This window comes from Anopheles ziemanni, chromosome 3 (assembly GCF_943734765.1).
Source record: "Anopheles ziemanni chromosome 3, idAnoZiCoDA_A2_x.2, whole genome shotgun sequence".
NCBI classification, from domain to species: domain Eukaryota; kingdom Metazoa; phylum Arthropoda; class Insecta; order Diptera; family Culicidae; genus Anopheles; species Anopheles ziemanni.
Window position 1 is genome coordinate 95,340,651 of NC_080706.1, and position 20,305 is coordinate 95,360,955.

The window sequence follows — 20,305 nt, forward strand, 5'->3', positions numbered from 1 at the left end:
TATTAATTGCGCCGGAAAATTGCCCTCGGCTTCGGGGGAAGGTATGTCGCAGCCGGAGCGATCGAACGCCCGGGAAAGTGTCGCTCAGCCGGCGGGTCGTGCGTAGAATGGCCGATCCTCACGCGGGGAACCGGTAATGTTCCCCACCGGCGCCCATCGCACTGTACAATGCGGGCCCTCGATGGGCCAAAGCGATCCTACCGCCACACCCAACCGGAACGCCCGCCGGAAGTGAACGATTGCAGCGCGCGGTGCACGAGTTTCCTGCCCCCGGTGCGCGCCACGGTTTGGCTCGGGCTGCTCTGCTGCTGCCTCGGTGCTGCCGTCGGGCCGGTGCGGGCGGGCCCCCGCTACAGCTCCCGGATCGTCGAGACCAAGTCCGGCGCCATCCGGGGCGTCATTCTCGAGCTGAACTCGAAGCACCTCGAACCGGTGGAGGTAAATTTAATATTTCGGGTGGGGGGGAGGGGGTGGCTTGAAGGTGACCGATTTATTTGTTTCCCTCTGTAGGTGTTCAAGGCCGTCCCGTATGCAACGCCGCCGACTGGAAGCCTGCGGTTCGAGCCACCGAAGAAACTTCCGCCCTGGACCGGAACTAAGCTAGCGGACACATTCGGCAACGTTTGCCCGCAGGTAAGCGAAAGCGTACTGCTCAAATTTATGTTTTAAAGGGATTGGAAAGTATTTTGCATCATATTTCATTCCATTGGCTCGATTTTATTTATTGAATAAATTAATTAACATTTGGTGGAGGCGCCTGGTGTTTCATGAAAAATAGCATTTCCCGATCGGAGCGGTGATTTGTTAAACACGAAGTAAACAAAGCGTCGCGGCCATTAATAATATTTCACCATCACTACATTCAACAGGCACCGGGTTAGGGGATGGGAAAATTTATTGCTAATGAAATGATCCCGACTGGATACGACGAAAGAATCTCGGAGCGTGTGCTTCAAAAATCACATTGCAAGGGCGAAAAATTCAATATCCCATTGTGGCACGCCGAGGCGGAAGCCCTTGGAGGGGTTTTCACGACGCGCACCGAATTCAATGCCGACCGGGGGTTGGCTGATGAGAAAATTCCATCTTCAATTCCATCCACGTCGATGGCCATCCACGTTGCGTTCCGGTTGGGGTTCCGCGCCGCTCCGTCGGGTGACGTGATTTCCGGATGGTCTGGGATGATAAATGGGACCATCATCACTCCGTACGATAAGCGAGGGCCAATGGTTGTTTTTTTTTCAGCGCTGGAAAAATGAACCCAAAAAAAAAGTGGATAAATTGTTCCACTAATAGGATAAATTCTTCAAGTGACACTGGAAGGCAGAATTCTGAATTCCCTCCGTCGGCTAGAAAGTAACTTCAGCGTTGGGGATTTTTTTTCCACTCCATTGTGGAATGCCAGGAAATGCATTTTCTATCTCTCCAGTCAGTCCGAGTCGAGGGCTGGACAGTATTATTTCATTCTTTCTACCACTTCTGTCACGTGCTTTCTGTAAATGCACCCTCCAAGCGGGGACAAAAACTGAGGATGGAATCTTTGCTTTTTTAAAGTCCAGTCAGGAAAAGTTGAGTGAATCAGACACAGTTTTTTCCTACTTTTATTTTGAAGGAAAACAAAATCCCATCCAGTGGAGAGTTTTTATATCATTCAATGGTACCAGCTTGCACCGAAGTGCAGCGCTCGAAGTTACCCAGGAAATTAATATCATAATTTTTTCGTGCTCTTCATCGAGCGAGAGCCACAACACTCGCCCGCTCGTCGCTTGCTTGCATTGCCACCATTCGATTTGCAAACGAAGTCGAGTGCATTCGACCGGAATGGGAGTTTACATTTGCGTAATTTCACCCTCAGCTCGAGCCATTCCGTCCGAGCGAGCTCTCCAAAGCGATCTCGGCACGATCTTGGGGAAGATAAATTGAACTAGCGCCCGTTCCGTCTGCAGAGCGTATGCTGGCTGTACTTCCTTTCCTTTCAACTTCGCAATTCCGCATTAGGTTAATCTGGTCAAGTCCCAGGATTGCGAATGGTTGGGTTGGAGTGTTCCAGAGACGACTGAACATATTTTCTCAGCACGAAGCACACTTTCCTTGTCCCCTTTCCCTGTTCTTTCTTGATGGAGTGGAAGGAAATCATTTTGAAACCATTTTTGGTACCAGGCCGATCGCTTGGAAGGGAAAAACTGTTTGGGGGGGACGCATTTTTAAATAATGGGAAATAGAGTTGCTTCAAAAGGAAAAGACTAAAAACACAAAGGACTATCGGTGGCAGTGGAAAACACGAATGCAGTCGAAGAAAGGAAGATAATTGTGTTAAAAACGAAACAAACAGAAAAGGAAACTACTTATGCATCGTCTCCTGTAAGCCCGGGGTGGAAGTGAAAACTGATTTATTTTCCAACTTTTTCACTTCCCCTTCCGCTTCAAGACAGACAATTTGTGTTTCTCCACTTGGCACCAAGCGAGTTGGGGACGGATTTCGGTTTGGGGGTGGGTTTATAAGAAAACGTGAAAATAAAGCTCGACACATTTCCATCTCGCGTTCGGGAAATGTTTTATGAATTTAAAGTGGAAATTTGTTGTTGGTTAGTTATAGTTTTCGTCTGTTGTTCGAGTTCGACTTTTCGAGTTTTGTCGTGGAAAATGTCTTGTTTTCGAGCAATGGGGAACTTTTGGCCACCGAAAGTGGAAGCAAGAGTTTGATGATTGTAGGAAAGAGACTTCTTTTGCACCTTCTTTCGTTTGTTAGCTTTGCGAGAAATTAATTCCGAACAAAGAAATAAATTGTGCAATACTTGCTTTCAATAAGTTTGCGCAGAGTTCATGTCAGCTGTAAATACTTGTTGAAAGTGTTTTAGTTCGTTGTAGTTTTCCTTTATTAAACGGGCGAGATGAAACAATTTTTTCCACTTCCACTCAGCATGTTGGTGTTTTTCAAACATCTGTGCTTTTTTCCAACTCCCCCCCCCCCATCCCTCCTTCCTTCGTCGTAATGGATGCCACAATGGTATAAATCATTTAGTTCACAAATTGCGAGCAAACCATGCGAACACTTAAAAAACCAATTTCCTCCACGTGAAAGAAAACGTGTCGGCAGCTGTACCGGAGCGCAAACTTTTCCACCTCCTGGCGGGAAGCCTGCACGGGTGGGGGGGTATCCCCGTGGGAGGGCGCTTGAAAACTGGCGACCGGGCTCTTGCTTCGTCAAAAATTCAGGTCAGTTCCATGACTTTGCAAAACCTGCTTCCCGAGAAGCAACAAAAAACATCTTCAACTGGTGATGGAATAAGACGGCGGGGGAGGGGGGGGGGGGGAGGGAGTGGAAACATACTTGTAGCATTAAATTGTCGACAAATGGCTAATGAAAAATAAGCTCTTCTGGTGAAGGAAATTGTCGAAAGTGCCTGGAGGAATGTAACGGCCCATCCATATGGTCGGCTTCCCCGGTCGGAAGCCGGAAAAACCGGCCCGCCCTGCTGCCCGGCACCGTTCCCATCTGTTTCCGCTTTAATTCGCACATTGTTAGCGAGCCGAGGAGTCGCTCCCCCTCATACGTACATCGCACGTACATGCGCTCCACAAATGCACGCCAACACGTTCATATTTAACGGCCAGCGTTGGCAACGTGCCTTGAAACCGACACCCCATTTTCTTTTCGCCCTTTTTTCCGGCAGGGACGAACTGCACAGTGAACTCGACACAATCATTATAATATTTCACCAGGTTTTCCACACTCATAACGGGGAGGGGGCGGGGGAACTCGTTCTTGCCCGCGTGCGGAAGCGAATGCTCGAATTTTCCAGCCTCTGTGCGAGCGTAACGCTGGCCTGTGATTTTCTGGCACATTTCGTGGAAAAAGGCGTTGCGGGAAAATTCTTCCTTATGTCTCCTCTACCTTCGACCTTGCTTACATCGCGAACGACCTCCCCCTGGGTCAGTGCTTCGTGGTTGACTTTTTTTATTCATTCCCTTACGTTGGAAGGCAAGGACATTCTTGAACAAAGCGTTTCAAAGTAAGGTGTTATGAAAATGTTAACGATGCATTACCAAAAGCAAGTCACATTACGTGATAGTTTAATCTAAAAATGATTCTGAAAGAAAAGGATTGTTAGAAACAGTTTATTTTAACTTATTTTCTTGGAAAAACAAAACTATCATTAACACGTTGACTGCCAAGCGTTTTTAGCACACGTTTTTAGTACAATCTTTTATAATATAATTTGTTTATAACATTTATTAAATCAACGATTTTTGAAGGCTAAGCAAAAACTTAGCTTTCCAAAGCATTGATATAAAATATTACTATAATTATTATGTTGCATTTTCATTACTTATGGATTAAAAAGTTGTTAGAACGGATTTTTGCTGTCACCCATTTTTGGGTGACATGGCAGTCAACGTATTAACCCATTGCTTTGTATTAAGAACCATTTTTAATAAAAGACAAAAGCTCGTTATAACAACAAGTTTACCAAGAAGTTGTTTCATAAACAGAAGTGGTCTGCAAAACTTCCTTTTACTCTCCAGCAATACCAAGGGCAATGGTGTGGACCTGATTTATTTGTTATGAAGAATTTTGATTACTTTGAGATAATTCGATCAATACAAGTACAGCCGGCGTAATATAATTGCACATCGGCTTCGAGGATAGGATTTTCAATTATTCAAGCAATTTTCTCTCATCGGTTATGAAAACGGTCGGTGCTTTGCACACACGAGTGGAATTACGTGTGGAGGATATAAACCATCCCCTGCTGGGACAGGTGTCCCAGTTGGTGGAAACGACGAGGAAAACATGCAGGACGAGCGCAGAGCAGTGGATGCACATAATTTGTTCAACATCTTTCCATCCTGCATCGACGGGATCCTAACTCGGGAAAGACGTCTTCCGTCTTGGGTAAAGGAGAACTTACCCGAATCTCTGATCAATAAGGAAATGGGGCGAAATCAACGAACGAGAAATAATGTTCGACAAAACTTTTCCTTCCACACACACACACACACAGACAGACACACAAAGAAAAAGCACTTGAACTACTCGAGGAGCGTGAGAATGGAGCGCAAACGTCCTCCAAGGGATCCGAAGGATGTCTAATCGAGTTCCCCCCCTCGGTACGGGAGGAAGCTTACTATCCTTCGAACAAGTCATTTATGACACCTTTTCCTTCCTTGGCGTGGCTTTCGGGTACTCGCTTGATCGATACCATTCATCGTTCGGTCGCTCTTCCTTCCTTCCCCAGCGGAACGGTGGGAAAAGGCGAGCAGGCAGTTAGGGAAAAGTCAATATTCATCCATCACTCGTGGTCTTGATGCTCGTGATGCGGCCGTTAGGAAAAGCGGATGAAACGGAAAACCCGGACGATAAAGAGTCATTTGCTCGAGTGTGCAATGGGCGTGTTTATTGGCACACCAACTGGTCTCGAGGCTCCTTCCGCATTCGTTCTTACCTCCGTTCGAGGTTGTGGCCAAAGTGGCGCACACAAATTTCGAGAAAGTGGAAATTTTTCTCATTATCGTTACAAATATTACTTCACCGAATGGAGATCCGGTTGGTCCGGGGAACGAGGGGGACGCATCCTGAGGGCCGTAAATATGAATGCCCCTGCCTGGAGTGGTCCAGCAGGACCGGGCAAAGACGTCGGTGATACGCCTCGTCATCGCTTTTTAATTTCGATAACCGAGTGAAGTGTGCACGCTATGAGCGAGCAAGCAACTTTTCCGCTTTACGACCCACTTCTTCGTCTTTTTGCCAGCCCAAGGAATTTGCTTTGTGGGTCGGGAAATTGCAGCAAAACCACGACACCAGGCTCCAGCTACTCTGAAGAGAGCCTCCGGCCGTGTCTGGTTTTAGGGGTTTTGGGGTTTTGTGCGCAGCAAAGCTTCTGACGCCCTTTTCTGTTTTAAGCGAAGGGTTCAGAATGCATCAGACGATCTCCTCCGGCCTTCAAAACGAAACGACAAATCGATCGATACGCCGGACGCGCCGTTCAAGTTGGTCCGGCTCTTTTGCCCTTGTTTTCCATGTTTTTCCCGCTTGCTTGGATGGAAGGCATCGGGTATGCTGACACAGAGGATGCTCGTTCACGAGTGGATTGGAAGAAAATCTTCAGTGCATAGGAACGGCCCGTTTCCAAAGGGTCCTCAGTGGAATGCTGCAGGCTAAAGGGCAACTGTATGCAATAGGCGGCGAATAAAGTGGAGTGGGAAAGTGGGAAACCACCTCTCCGGCCATCGCTATGCACATTTCTTGCAGGTTTTCGTTTGCTGCACCAGCGTTTATGTGTGTGTGTTTGTGTGGGGAACTTTTCTTCAAAGCACACCACTTTCGTCATGCATGCCAAGAAACCGATCGAGAAGAGGGAGCCTTCGGCTGCAGTCCATTCATGTCGGGTGGTTCACTCTTTTAGTGTAATTGAAAGCTGCAGCTGCCCGGTGGCTTATTTCTGGATGGAAAAATGGCCTTAAGCAAAAGTCCAAAGGATTTGAGGTGGCTAACTCATCATTTCCATTCCTTTCGATCGATCAAAGGAAAAATGCTAAATGTAGAGTCTACGGAATATTGAATGGAAAGAGAAATTATTTACAACCAAGATTACTAGAACTAGAAGTTGGGTCGACACAGCTCTTCACAGCACAGCAGTTTTTCTTGAAATTAAAAAAAAATTGATTTTCTGATACAGGAATCATATGGTTGGCAGCAGTCGATCAGTACGAATGTGTTTTACATCCTGGTTTAGCTGTTTTTTGTTACAGAATTGAGTTCAAATGTTCATTACGAGTGTTTGTTTTGGGTATCCTAAATTCCAAGATGGCGCTATGTTTATCTGTCAAATCGTTCCACATAAACGAACCTTGGGAGTATCCTTGTTTACAACTAAAATGCGTTTAGCCAACACAAATAATTTAACTAAATTCGATTATATTGGCGCTTCAATCATCAATCATCTAATAGGACGATCAAAGAACAATATCTATGCTTTACCCACTCACAATGCTTTAGATTGCAAAGAGACGCCACGACTTTGAACACATTTTAAATCTAATCGACCTCATCGACTAATTGATCGGTAAACAAACCGAGTTGTCTTTACAAATAAACACCATTAAAACATGTTGTTTGCTTATGACTCAACCTCAAGACGGGAGATAAATAGCCAGCTGCTCCATTATCTCTCCTCGACGTCTGCTAAAAATCTGACCATCGCCGAGTCGAGTAATCAGCGGAACAGATTGGGTTTGTTTACCGGCCGGAGCTTAAGTGCACAAGTGCCAACGTTTCCATGCTGTTTTCCACCAAACTATCCTGCTGGAGGTGATGCATCATCGATATTATCAGAGGCGGGAGTGGTAAAAAAAAGGAACGAGAACCAGTCTCTGGCTGGAGGACGGTAGCAAATTGGACGAAAAACTAGAACCTGATTGTGGGGAAAATTGTCGACCTCTCATCGCCGTCGAGATTGGTTTTGAAACGGAGCGGAGAGATGCCGCTTCCAACCGGTTCCAACCTTCGGGACATGCGGGATGGGACAGTAAATCACGACAATCCTGGAACTGAAAATTGCACTTCGACACCCCGTCCACCGCGGCTTGCCCTCGCCTCGACGACGCCATATCGAAGGAGCTCCGGGGAGTTCGTTTTTCCAAATTGAACATTTCCATTAAGCCAACCCCAACTTGGCAGCGGCAAAGTGCACATTTAATCATCGGAACCCGACGGCAAAGGGACGATTGCTGGGTCGTTTGGTCCCCCCCCCCCCTCCTTACCATTTGTACCCCCTCTCGCCTCACCCCCGGGGGTACCCGAAATAGCGACTCATAATTCTCACATATCCCGTTTATTCTTTTCATGCCTTTTGTAACATGCGAACCTCACCCGGCTTTCGATTTCTTCTTCCGTTCACAGAACTTCCCGGACATCAGCAATCGGACCGCGGTGCTCCTGTCGATGCCCAAGGGGCGTTACCAGCATCTGAAGCGACTGCAGCCCCTGCTGGCCAATCAGAGCGAGGACTGTCTGACGCTCAACATCTACGTCCCCGGAAGCGGTAGGTTTCCACCGATATGTTCAAACCTTTTCTCGTAACCAAGGCGTTTTTTCCCTTCGTTGGCTGCGAAAAGTGGCGATAAATTCCGCGCTCATCGACCGTAAATTTGCCGGGACCTGAATGAGGTGCCGCTTCGAACACTTAAGCGCGGTTGTGCCTCTAACAAGGCGGAGAGCGACTTTCTTTTCCATTCCATTCCGGCGGCCAATGTTTGTTTGTGTGCGAAAGAAATCCCTGCAAGTATGCAGTTTGTTTGGCCCAAGGATCCACCGTCAAGTGGAAATGAGGTCAACTCTCACCCCCTCGAGGGCCGAAAACCTCCCGGACAAACAACTTTATCTCAACAAACAAACAAGTTACCCTTTTACTAACGAAGTAATTCGCTTCTTATGGCTGTCGCATCCATTTTTTTCCAGGCAGGCAGGAAAAAGTGAGGGCCACTCCATTAGTTGACCCAGCAGGATCTAGCCGACCCATCCGATTGATTGTCGGTAGTTCGGTTGGGTGTTTTATGTTTTGGCTTGCCCTGAGGGGGTTGGTTTCGCTTTTCCTTGTCTAGACTAATTGAATTCATAAATTACGATTCCGAGTGCCGCCATCTTTGGCTTTTGCGTAGTTTCATGATGAGCTTTGAAGGGAAGAGTGTCCTCTCTCTCTCTCCCTCTGGTTGTCGTCATTCAACCAGAAAACATTAATAAACTCCCACATGAATAACGCACGGAAAACCCAGGAAAGGAACCTTTTAAAACGTCCACTTCCCTCTAGGAAGATTATTGATATCAAATTGACCCCAGGCAACGGAATAATGGTTGATAAATGGTTTATGATCATCGCCTCAAATCATTCCTCCCCCGAGACTCATTAATGATCTTAAGTATTCATTCCGAAACCGTGTTTTCATACAACGGGTGACTTTTCCGTTTCTCGTGTCGAACGATAACTGGATTAAATGTTTACTCCCCCTCCCGGAGCCAATTTTCGAACCATTAAAGGGAAACCTCTGCTCGTCATCGGAAAAGAGTTAATGAGTGAAAACGAGCGACACTGGGGGTGAGTGAAAAGCTCGTTCACCATCAAATTATGAAAGCCCAACCCGTCGCCCGAGTGATAAGGCGAAGAAATGGAGCCATCAAAAAAGACGAACCGAGGGTAATTACGAAGTCCGAGCGAGGTCCTCCGTCCCAAAAGGTGGCCTCATGCCACTTTCCGTGTGGTTTTTCCCACACGTCCACGTGGTTTCGTGGTCGATGTTTCCACACAGGAGGCCTTGCGCTTTTCTAGTTAGTGGCGTGTCGTAATTGTAGTAATAAAATTTAATCTATTGTTCTAACTATTAGAGATTGTGTGTTTTAGCGGGTCGAGGGGTGGGCGGCCCCCACTGTCCTCCATCAGCCCACTCGATGTGTGCCCGATAGGGGAATTAGTCCCGCACACACCAGGTTGTGGGTGGGTGTGTGGAGGCAGAAGCCCATTATCAGATGAGGTTCACCGTTTATCCCGGCTCGGTTCGGTAGAAAACAGAGCCATGTATCAAAACTCTAAAGGGCTTCCGAACGAGCGAGGGAGTGCAAGTGAGAGAGAGAGAGGGAAAGAAGGTTTGCACGATCGTATTAAAATAGTGGCAAGCACCGGCAAGTTAATTTAACGATGTTCTAAGCAGATTAGACCTGTGCTTCGTGTGCAGGCGTTACGAGCGAGCGATATTTTTCCAGTAAAACGCGCGATATCAAGCTTCGTTTTCCCTGATGCGAGGCGTAGGGCGTGCGAAAACTCGTTTATCGTTTTATATTACACCCAAACATCCTCTTCCTACGGTCGGTAGTGTACGCATGTACTTTAAATCTTGTCTTAAATTCAGCGAAATGCAAACGAGAGTGTGTTTTCGGGGAAACACGCAAAGTAATATTCCTTCTGGCTATTTCCTACCAAACTCGCGTGTTGACCTTCGTTGCGGGGAGTGCTTTCTGCCGAAGTTTTATCGCCGAAAAGCGTCTGCTCAGGCGTATTTACTCAAATCGAGCCGCACTTTACCTTCGCCTTTGCCTTCTTTCAGCACCACCGCGGAGAGGCTTTATGACCGAAAGTGAAATTGCGTGGGCCATTTCGCGAGACCTTGGCGATAGTTTTCGATCCGATTTCGTCCGCTTTTGCTTCGTTTTTTATCTGGGAAATGTAAATGGCACGGCTTCGACATGTGTTTGGGAGGGTTGTTTGTGTTTTATGTTCAGTTTTTCCCCGCCTTTCATGGTCGAGAAGCCACCGGAGATGAGAATTGATATGATTCCGCTGCCGTTGCATTTTCCGCTTATCGCATTAAAGCGCTGGATTCGTCGTGCTGGTGTTTGTTTTCTGCCGCTTTATTTGTCCTCCGGGCCAGAAATGATTCGATTTATGATGCCGGTAATAAAATGTGAACAAAATAAATCATTCACGAGCAAGAGATGGCGCGCTGCTTGGTGCTGCGTTTACAACCGGCTGTATTCAATTTATCCCAATTTCTTCAACGAGCCGGAGCGCTTTCTCCAATCCGCTTACCCTTAAAGGCGTCAACGTTAATGGACAAGCGGCATGCAAAATCCACGAGGCACGAACAACGGGGTTGACACCGCCTCAATGAGGCGGCTGTAAGGCGTGGATTAACTTTTTCGCCTGTCATAATATCGCCCCTTTCCCGCTCCAAAAAGTCGACCGGAATTAAATTACGTCTAACCGAATAAATATTGAAGGGGAAAAATTCAATTTTAGCCCATCACCGTCACCGAACCCGTCGTGCCCGTTTTTTTCATTTCATAAATCGGAACGGCGCAGCTTGGATATCGGGAAAGAGCGAGTAAAATTCAATGATGGACAGCGAATTTCAGGACAACAACAACAAACGGCAACCAGCATCCTGTAGCAACAGGGATTGCTGCTCTGCTTTTGGAATTTCGTTCGGGAAAGGGGGGGGAAAAGGATTGGGTTTAAAGTTTTCCCTCCCACAACTATGCTGCAAGCCCCCCCGCGCCCCCGTCCAACCACCGGGCTGTGGCTGAAACTTTTATGAATATTTCAGTCGGAATATGCTAGCGCCACAAAAATATATGCTTCCTCGATCGGGGCGAGCGTCGATAAACGGATAAAATTCCCACACACACACACACACACGGGAAAAACTGCAAAAAGCCGCTATCAAATCCAAACACACGAGAAGGACATACACCGTTCCATCGGATCCCTCCAACCACGAGAGTCGGTATCCGTTCCATCCGGGAGGTAGTGCGAAAATCCCGAAAACTTTCGTTTTTTCACCCCGCCCCCCCCCCCAAAGGCAACGCGCTTTGTTCGTAATCCATTCCCTCGAACACACACACACACGCTCGGTTGCATAGGAGAGAATGGAGCCTGGAATGGAATTCATGACGATCGGTGATGAAGACGAGATGATGTTGATGTTGTTTTCGATTAGGATAATATTCAACAGCGAACCTCTCACCATGACGCCTAGGTGGAAATGTGGGGGAAATGCAGGTATTGAACGTGTGGAAAGGATTTGTTTATGTTTAGTTTTATTGCACTTGATTGCTGAAGATGGCGAACGAGACTTTTATGCAATGATTTTGTAATGTCCCAGCAAAAGACACTCGCTTCAGCGAAAATAACCGTCAAATTTAAATCTTTATGACGGTATAAAAAACAACATAAACTTTTCTTTGGCATTCAACATCTGCGCCTCGGAAAAAACTGTCGTTGGTCGTGTCGGACCGTTCCCGATGCAATCATTCTGTCATTAATTTCTGTTCAAATTCTACCGTTTTTCTCTGTCTCTCTCTTCTGATTTATGTGTTCTTCTTGCGCATTGAATCCACTTTTACGACAATTTATCTAATTTTACCAGCTTTTTTTTCTCCCTCGGTTCAAATCTATTCCTTCCAAAAGCGAAGCGAATAAACACCGAGAACAAACTGAGAGATTTGCATGTGTAGGTGGTGCTGCAAAGACTTTCCACCGACCGGGAATAAGTGTGCGCTCCTGCCCCCGCTCGGAAAAGGGACACAGTTGGCTTCGTGGCAGATGATAAATGATAATTGAATTTCAACTTTAACATTTTCAGTTTTCCATCATCGGACTCGGATCTTGGCCTAACGAGCGACAAACGCGACCAGAAAAGAGCAATCGCACGCGGGCGAGAGTACGTTGGAAGTTGTTTTACGATTCCGAAGGATGAATGCCATGGGGAGAGGATCTGTCTGATCGGATGGCGTTCCCATTAAATGGCACTAGGGATTTTCCTCGATTCCAGATTTGCCCCAGCTGCGGGGGTGAGGGCCGGGAAGGGGAAAGCATACCAAGAACTTCGCAAGCAGCTGCGAGAGTTCGGTCTATCGGTCGATTAGTCGAGTCGAATAAGGGGGAGCCGAAGCTTTTCTGCTCGATACACAAGTTTAAAGTTAGCACAAAGCAGGGGTTGGCAAGCTTTTCTTTGAAATTTGTCAGAATTGTAGCAAAATCTCAACTTAAAAATCAAAACTAGTGTTGTGCTTAGTGAATCTTTTGGCGAGATTCATTCATATGTATCTTTCACCTAAGATTCGTTCAGATGGATTCATGAATCTTTACGGATTTGAATCTTCAAAGCTTAATGAATCTTTCGAAACCTTTATGAATCTTCATGAATCTTTCATGAATCTTTCAAAAGACCTCCCTCAACCTATTTCTGGCTGGTGACTTTTCATCAGTTGGGGTGTCTTTGGGAATCATGAATCTCTCGCCGAAAGATTCATGAATCCCTTATAAGGCAGAGATACATTCAGATTCATGAATCTGAAGCAGATTTACACAACTCTACTCAAAACTTGATTTTCACAAAATGTTAATAGATTTGCAACCAGCGAACATCAATAATGTTGAAAATTAACTCCCCATTTTTATTACGACATTTACGATAAAAATATCCTTGTTTGACTGCTAAATCACAGTTGAAAGAGCCCTGGTCCTGGAAGCTTCTAGATTCCCGACAAGAAGCCGACGAACTAGCTCTGGTTTGATGTAATGAAAACGTTGCGTTTCTCAGGAATTCTTTGAAGTCGTTAAACAGTAAGAAAATGGGTCCCGCGTTGGTGAGGAGTTGACTTTGATTCGTTAGAAAATTATCCTTTCCACTTCCAGAACGTCCTAACGAAGACTTTTCCCCTGGTGAGGTTTAGAATGAATAGACAGCGGGAGTTTCAATGACATCTTTTCGCCAACTTTAAATCGAAGATTGACTCCTTTCCCTTCCCTGGGACACTTGCATTCGCTGGAAAGGGGTTCGGAGGGGGAAAAACGATCATCGAAGGAAGGGACGGTGTGGAAAATATGTGGTATGAATGGAAGCAACAGGGCAAAGGAAAGTGGATTAATTGAAATCTTAATTAAATGTGTAACAGCGGGCGTCAACCTGTGCTTCCATTTATTTATTTTTAATTAAGTTTCATCATGACGCTTTGCTTGCTTGTTGGACGCCTTCGGAAGCCATCGGTCGGGACTCACCAGGACACGCCAGGACTCGCCAGGACTCACCAGGACTCTATATTTTATGCGATGATTGAGGTCCACAATCAAAAAACGATTGCCATAAACTTTGCCGGCGCAGATTGAAATCGATCGTTGTAGCTGGCAAAGGAAGCTCCTCAAATGATTTTCTCGTTTTCCTATCGGATTTGCGGTGGAAATAATCCTTGCTCACCTTGCCATTGTGTGCGGCTTTGGTGGGCTTTTGTCTGCCATCGACCAAAACGGGGGCCTTTCGAAAGCCCACAAAGAACAACAAGCCACACAAGTTCTTATTATTTTCAACTGAAACGTTTCGAATCGTTGGCGGCGACGGAGCGAAGGCACGGGCAGGAGGGCGGAGGTTGAGTCGTTGATCTCATCATATCCGGGGCCCTATTTTTGCCGAATGGATTATTCGAGGCAGCACCGGTGTGTACTTCCGGGAAGCCGTCGGGGCTTTCGCTTCAGTTCAAAGCGATTTCAACCCACCGCATTTTGCTTTTTGGCCTAACCGGCATTACACATGATGACGCAAGCTGATTTTAATGAGAACCGCTGCGCGCCGTTCCGGTGGATTTGTTTGCCAGGCAGATGTCGATTTTTGCTACATTTTTTCTACCGCAAGCCAATTGCAACCATAAATTACTTTTACATGTGATGTTCGTAGAAGAAATCAAACCGCGAAGACTAATAAGCGGACGCTGGATGTTTCTAATTATCTCCGGGGCTTTTTATTTGGTTTGTTATCCAAGCGGAAACATGGAGTGTTTTTTTTGCGGCAACATTTGAATAACATAAAAAGGAAACGAATGAAGCGTATTTTGTGGAATTTGAATGTTGTCATGGCGTCATGTTTTGGATATTAGTAATGAATTCTACGAATGGAAATTGAAAAGATTCAAATGAATTACAAACAAGTGAGATTTTGAAAACGACTGAAATAAAAGATAAAAGTTCATTGAATCGCGCAAGTCGCAATTGATGAACAGGATTTAGCCACAAGCCTGAAGAGAATTCATAGAAGATGGCATTCAGCTGGCAAACATAATGCAATGGCTTCATAATCGGTTTTCCTCGGTCCTGTTTTCGATCTAACCATCAAACTCGGTTGTAAGGTTAACCCTGTTCATTACATCTCATGGAAACGGAAGTTCTGAGAAAGTTTGCTCGAATCAACCGCAACACCTCAACATAATAGACTGTCCAGACTAAAGTGTGCCACTCAACAATATCGCGTTTGGTTTGCCCAGGACCAAACCACAGAATGCAAATGTATATCGTCGGTGGAAATCGGAGCGGGTTGGTTGGTTTTCCACACAAGTGCTCGATTTATCTGTTCCATATCTGTTTCCGCCTGCCTCCGCTCTCACTGAACTCAGTGCTTTTCGTCTACTTTGCAGGAAGCCGCGGCCTGGAGGCACCGTACTCGATCTTCTTTTACGTCCACGGCGAAGCGTACGACTGGGGCTCGGGAAACTCGTACGACGGCTCGGTTCTGGCCAGCAGCGGTCACGTCATCGTAGTTACAGTCAATTTTCGTTTAGGAATACTCGGTAAGTATACGTTGGCTACTTCCGCTTCCCGGACGGAGAGATAGCTTTCCATCCGGTTTATTGCTAGCATCATCACTTCGGAATATTTACTCAACCATCGCATCGGGTACGTCTTGACTAGTGATGGGAAAATCGGCTCCGCAACCGGAGCCGGCTCCGATGAGCTCCGGTAAAATTTGGAGCTTTGGGCTCCGGAGCCGGCTCTGAACTACCAAGTCCGAACTACCGGCTCAGACCTACCGGCTCCCAACTAACGGCTCCCAACTAACGGCTCCCAACTAACGGCTCCCAACTAACGGCTCCAAACTAACGGCTCCGAACTAACGGTTCCGAACTACCGGCTCCCAACTACCGGCTCCGACCTACCGGCTCTTAACTACCGGTTCCGAACTAACGGCTCCCAACTAACGGCTCCGAACTAACGGCTCCGAACTAACGACTCGGAACTACCGGTTCCGAACTAACGGCTCCCAACTAACGGCTCCGAACTAACGGCTCCGAACTAACGACTCCGAACTAACGGCTCCGAACTAACGGCTCCGAACTACCGGCTCCGAACTAACGGCTCCGAACTACCGGCTCCGAGCTAACGGCTCCGAATAAACGGCTCCGAACTACCGGCTCCGAACTAACGGCTCCGAACTAACGACTCCGAACCAACGGCTCCGAACTAACGGCTTCGAACTAACGACTCGGAACTACCGGTTCCGAACTAACGGCTCCCGGGCTAATACCGGAGCCGGCTTCGCAACCGTTGGTCTGGAGCCGCTTCCGGAGGCGTTAGTGCGCTCCGGAGTGCCCATCACTAGTTTCGACGTTTTGCGTTCCGGTACGATCGATTCAAGATATTTGTGAGCTTGCCCTCGGCATCCAGCTAAGTCATCATCAGCGTCATCGTTCATTAGAAGCCGTGCTAGAATTCCCACAAAGGAAAGGCAGATCCAACAGTAGAATGCGTTCGTAAATCTAGTTCCATTTCGCGTCGGTCCGTTTTGCCATTCGTTACCGAGTGACCTCCACAATCTGTGCTAGTGTCACCACCACAACCCGAGGGGCCCATGCTGGGACGGCCTACCGCTGCTGCCGTCGGTGGGATAATGAAAATTTATATTATTCACTGCCCCGCTCCGATCCTTTTTCTCACCCCCGTCCTCCTCCTACTGAACCCACGTACGAGCCATCTGTCGGCGGGTGGCTTAGGAGGTGGCTTTCTGTCCTCTCCTGCACTGGATTTTATTTCGCCCGGGGAAGGGTAAAAATAACATTTTCACTTTCGTACACATTTTCGCACAATTATACCATAAATCATTACTTATCAAAAAGACTGAAATGGCAGATGGAAAGGATTCATTTTTCATGTGCGTGTGTCCGCATTCTTTTATTGCCTTTTGGGGCAGGTTTCGGGGATTTTATTTAGCTCCCCCCCTGATTTTATGACGGTACTAAATCATCCAATTATGCTTTTTTACCTAAGTTTTGTAGATGATCGGCATATTTATGCTCGGTAATATAATTAGTTTATTATCAGCACGCCACGATAAAGAGAGAGAGTGTAATAATCGCCGGAATAAAACGAGATCTAATGGGAGATACCATTATTCAAATGTTGAGCTGTTGGGAAATAAAGTAATGCTGCACATAACTATTCTCTTGCAAGCAGTAAAATGTTATGAAAAAGCATGTTGCAAGAGAAAAGGAATTGTTTCTACGGAAGATAAATAGTGTAATAAATAAAAACAGTAACTGAAATTGCTGGCAACTAAGTGAGAAACACTTGTTTTAGCAGATTGAACAAAATGACTCTCGTATGATTTCACGTGGCGCACGAATGTGTCCGTGCTGCACTATGTGTTATATTTCATCCACAATTACATCCCGCGCTAGGAAATATCGGAACAATTCCACCGAAGGCATGTCAAATAAAACTCAACTTTTCCACCGGAGAACTTTTCTACTCCACTACCCTGTGGGCTGCAATCGTCTAAGGGACGCGAACTGCAATCGCCACGACACCATGGCCACCGTTCGGAGTGTAATTCGGTGAACATACAACCGTCCTGCCGAGCGTTGCTAACGGTGGGAAAGAAGGCGAAATCTGGGCGACGATAAATAAATCCTGAAAAATGATTCTATCGCTTTCCAGCTGTGCTGCGTTTGGCGTTCGGATGGGAAAATGGGACAGCTCTGTCCGGAAAACCCGGACCGATGGCACGATGTTGGACGCGCCCAGCGAGTGGATTCCAGGTTTTCGTTATGGAATTATATTTATTGCGACGGAAAAGTTTATAGTCGCAAGGCGAGTGCGAGTTCGCTTGCTTTCCCCGGTCTTATCGATGGGTTGTCGGGCGCTTTTTCCCCGGACTTTCAAACTCCAACTGGACCTAGATGATCAGTCGCGACTCTGTCTCATGCTCTACCGTGGTCGGAAAAAAATCCGGACGCACCGGGCTGTCCATTCCAGCTCGCACGGTTTGACAAATATTTTGGCAAAATGTAAACAGCGATGAGCTATGCGAAACACGTACAATGGCAATTTTGATGGCTTGTCTGGAATGAACGCTAGTCACCTGCTGTGGAAGATATTCTGGGTTGAACGTGGACATTGGATAGTTGCTGTGAAAGTTTTTGTTTTTCGTTTAATCGAAACTGCGACTGTCCAGTGGATGAAGGAATAGAAAAACTCATGCACGAGTGGATGTAGACACGGGGGACGTCCTTTGCAGACGAAGGACTCGCGATCTGGAATTGATTGTTTGACCGCAAAAGTATTGGTTGCACGTCTCACTACGCTCTTGTTTCGTTCAATTATTTTGAGGCATTTACCAAGCATGAAAATGGATTTTTTTTTTAAGGAGTTTTGAGGTTGAATCAATTTCAAGTAAATAATAAGTCAAATTTAAATAAAACATACTTTATTTATATTTTTGACAAGGTTGATGACAGTTGTTTAAAAGCGGTCTCGATTTTGAAATCGTTCTTTTACGTTTTCGAGAACATCCGGAAATAAATCAGCATCCATATTTCCGATGCAAAACACAAGAATGCCTCCTCAGCGGGGTTTAATGAAATACGATCGAACATGCCATTCGTTCACTTCAGTTAACAGCGATTTTCAACAAGACTTCCAGAGCCGCGGTCTTCTCGAGACGTCATTCTCCAGCTGTGCCTTCATAAAATTCACTTGATGTGAACTTTCCGAACGGAAATAAATAGAGCTCCCCCGGAGTTGCCGACGGGAAAGACACGGGGTCACAAATATTTATAGGTTACTCATGCACGCATTTCAAAGCGAGATCCAGAACTTGAAGCCGGTTGTCGGTGCAGGGTGGCTGGCATTGAGGCTTAACATTTGGAATTCGGCACGCGTGCGACCGGGATCTTCGTAATATTCTCACCTAAACACCTATTTTTCACCACAAAAGGAAAAAAAAATGGGGCGAAAACTCCCTGACTCCTCCACTACCGTTGGCCAACGGAATGGTGAATAAGGGATGTTTTCCGAGGAGGAATCGAAAACTGTGGTACGTATGTGCCTCCCGCGGTGCGAATACGAGTCTCGGTCTCGGGAAAACGAGAAGCCGCAAAGCGGGAATGTGGTTGGGCTTCGCCCTTTCCTTCCTCCGGCACGAAACAGTTAATGGAGGTACCTGTACGATGGTGGCGGTTCAAAATTGGCTCTAACTCATAGGTGAAAAAAAAATACATCCCCACCGAAAGGCAAGGAGCTAAACCTGGTGAAAAACTGGGCCAACGAGGAGAGATTGCATTTGAATTGACGTGTAATTTAACCGCAGGTGTTCCAACACCTACGCCCAAACTTTCACCCTCCGGGGGGTGGGGCCACACGCTGGGAGCCTCGATTTGATCTCACTTCCCTCCGGAGTTCCTTTTCAAAATTTCGAACACAACACGTTCGTTTCGTCGAGATGGTAGAAAAAGATTTGTGGCGTGGGTGAGAAGAACTGTCCCCATTTGCATTATGGTGAACCCTTCACTCTCAGCAGGGGGAGCTGGAAAAACTCGCCCCATTTCGGGCGGTCGGTGTGTGCGTGTGTATTAAAGTAAATGGAGAGTGAAATTTTGCGTGGAAAATTGCTTGTAAATGCGAATCGATTTCACCCGGTCTGATGTTGATAGCGTTACCTTTATCAGGCGAGAAGGAACGGTGGAGGGTTTATCTGTTCTGCAAACATTGAAGTGCAAATTGACCAAATTTTTATGAACGACTCCGGTTTATCACTTCGTTAAGCTTTGTGTTGCGGAGAGGTGGAGGAAAAAGTCCTTTACACTGCATGGTTGGGAGTGAATGTGTATTCGATATAAGCAACTTTTTCTCTTATTTATTGATTGTCGATAGATAAAGGGAGTTATTTTTTCCACTTTTTCCATTTAACGCAAATTGTAACATTTATTTTGAACTCAATCCAAACTTGTGACATTCAGCGCTTGATCATTTGTCATTCCTTTCAGCGTACAGCTGCGAACAAAAACCGAACCTAAAAAAGGTACGGCCTGTAAAGTTGCTCTCCCATTTTTCACCGATGAATTGCAATACTTAAACCTCCCTCAGGTCCCCGATGTTACCTTTTTTAAACACAATTTTCCGCCAGAGCACACTTTGACAACAAGCGTTTTAGGTTTATTTTAAGCTTCCCTTTCATTTGCAACGCATTAGTACCGGGGGCGAGCCATCAAATTTTCCACCTCGCTGAAGTTTGTTATTTTTCATTTTGTTCTTTTTGTCTTTAGTAAAAAAATGGAACACAGTAGAAAAAAAGTATCCGGAGAAGTTTGACGAATTTTCGCTACTTCTATCAGAGCATGATTTGGAATATAAGTGGGCAATTTTCCCTATTAATTTAAATTTGTTTTTTTTTCGATCGTCACTGTGTGTAGAAAGAATCGATGGGGAAATAAAATTAAGAAAAAAAAAACAGTATGCTCATACCAATTTGGAGTTTATGTTCCGCACTGCGTCATTTTAGATCGATTTCGCTACGCAAGGAGAAATATGTAAATTTTTTCCTTCAACATTTCCATCGGCTTAAATAATGGATAATGCTTTCGCAGCAAGCGGCCAACGGTCAGGCCTGGTCAGGAGGGTTTTTGTTACCGATTTTCCCTGTCGTCCTGATATCGTTTCAACTTGTTTTCAACATTGCTACAAAGCGCGAAATGGTGGAAAGTGCATCGAAC

The 20,305-nt window shown here is 46.1% G+C and overlaps 1 protein-coding gene across 1 annotated transcript in view; it reads left to right on the plus strand.

Moving 5' to 3' along the window:
* The first annotated feature begins 282 nt into the window (after positions 1-282).
* LOC131286706 (neuroligin-1-like) overlaps positions 283-20,305 on the plus strand; it is a 44,929-nt gene continuing 24,906 nt past the window's right edge. The window contains exons 1-4 of the mRNA XM_058315695.1: positions 283-438; positions 511-633; positions 7,904-8,045; positions 14,957-15,109. Of these exons, the coding sequence (XP_058171678.1) occupies positions 7,946-8,045; positions 14,957-15,109 (253 nt within the window). The 5' untranslated portion in view covers positions 283-438; positions 511-633; positions 7,904-7,945. The remainder of the gene's footprint in view (positions 439-510; positions 634-7,903; positions 8,046-14,956; positions 15,110-20,305) is intronic.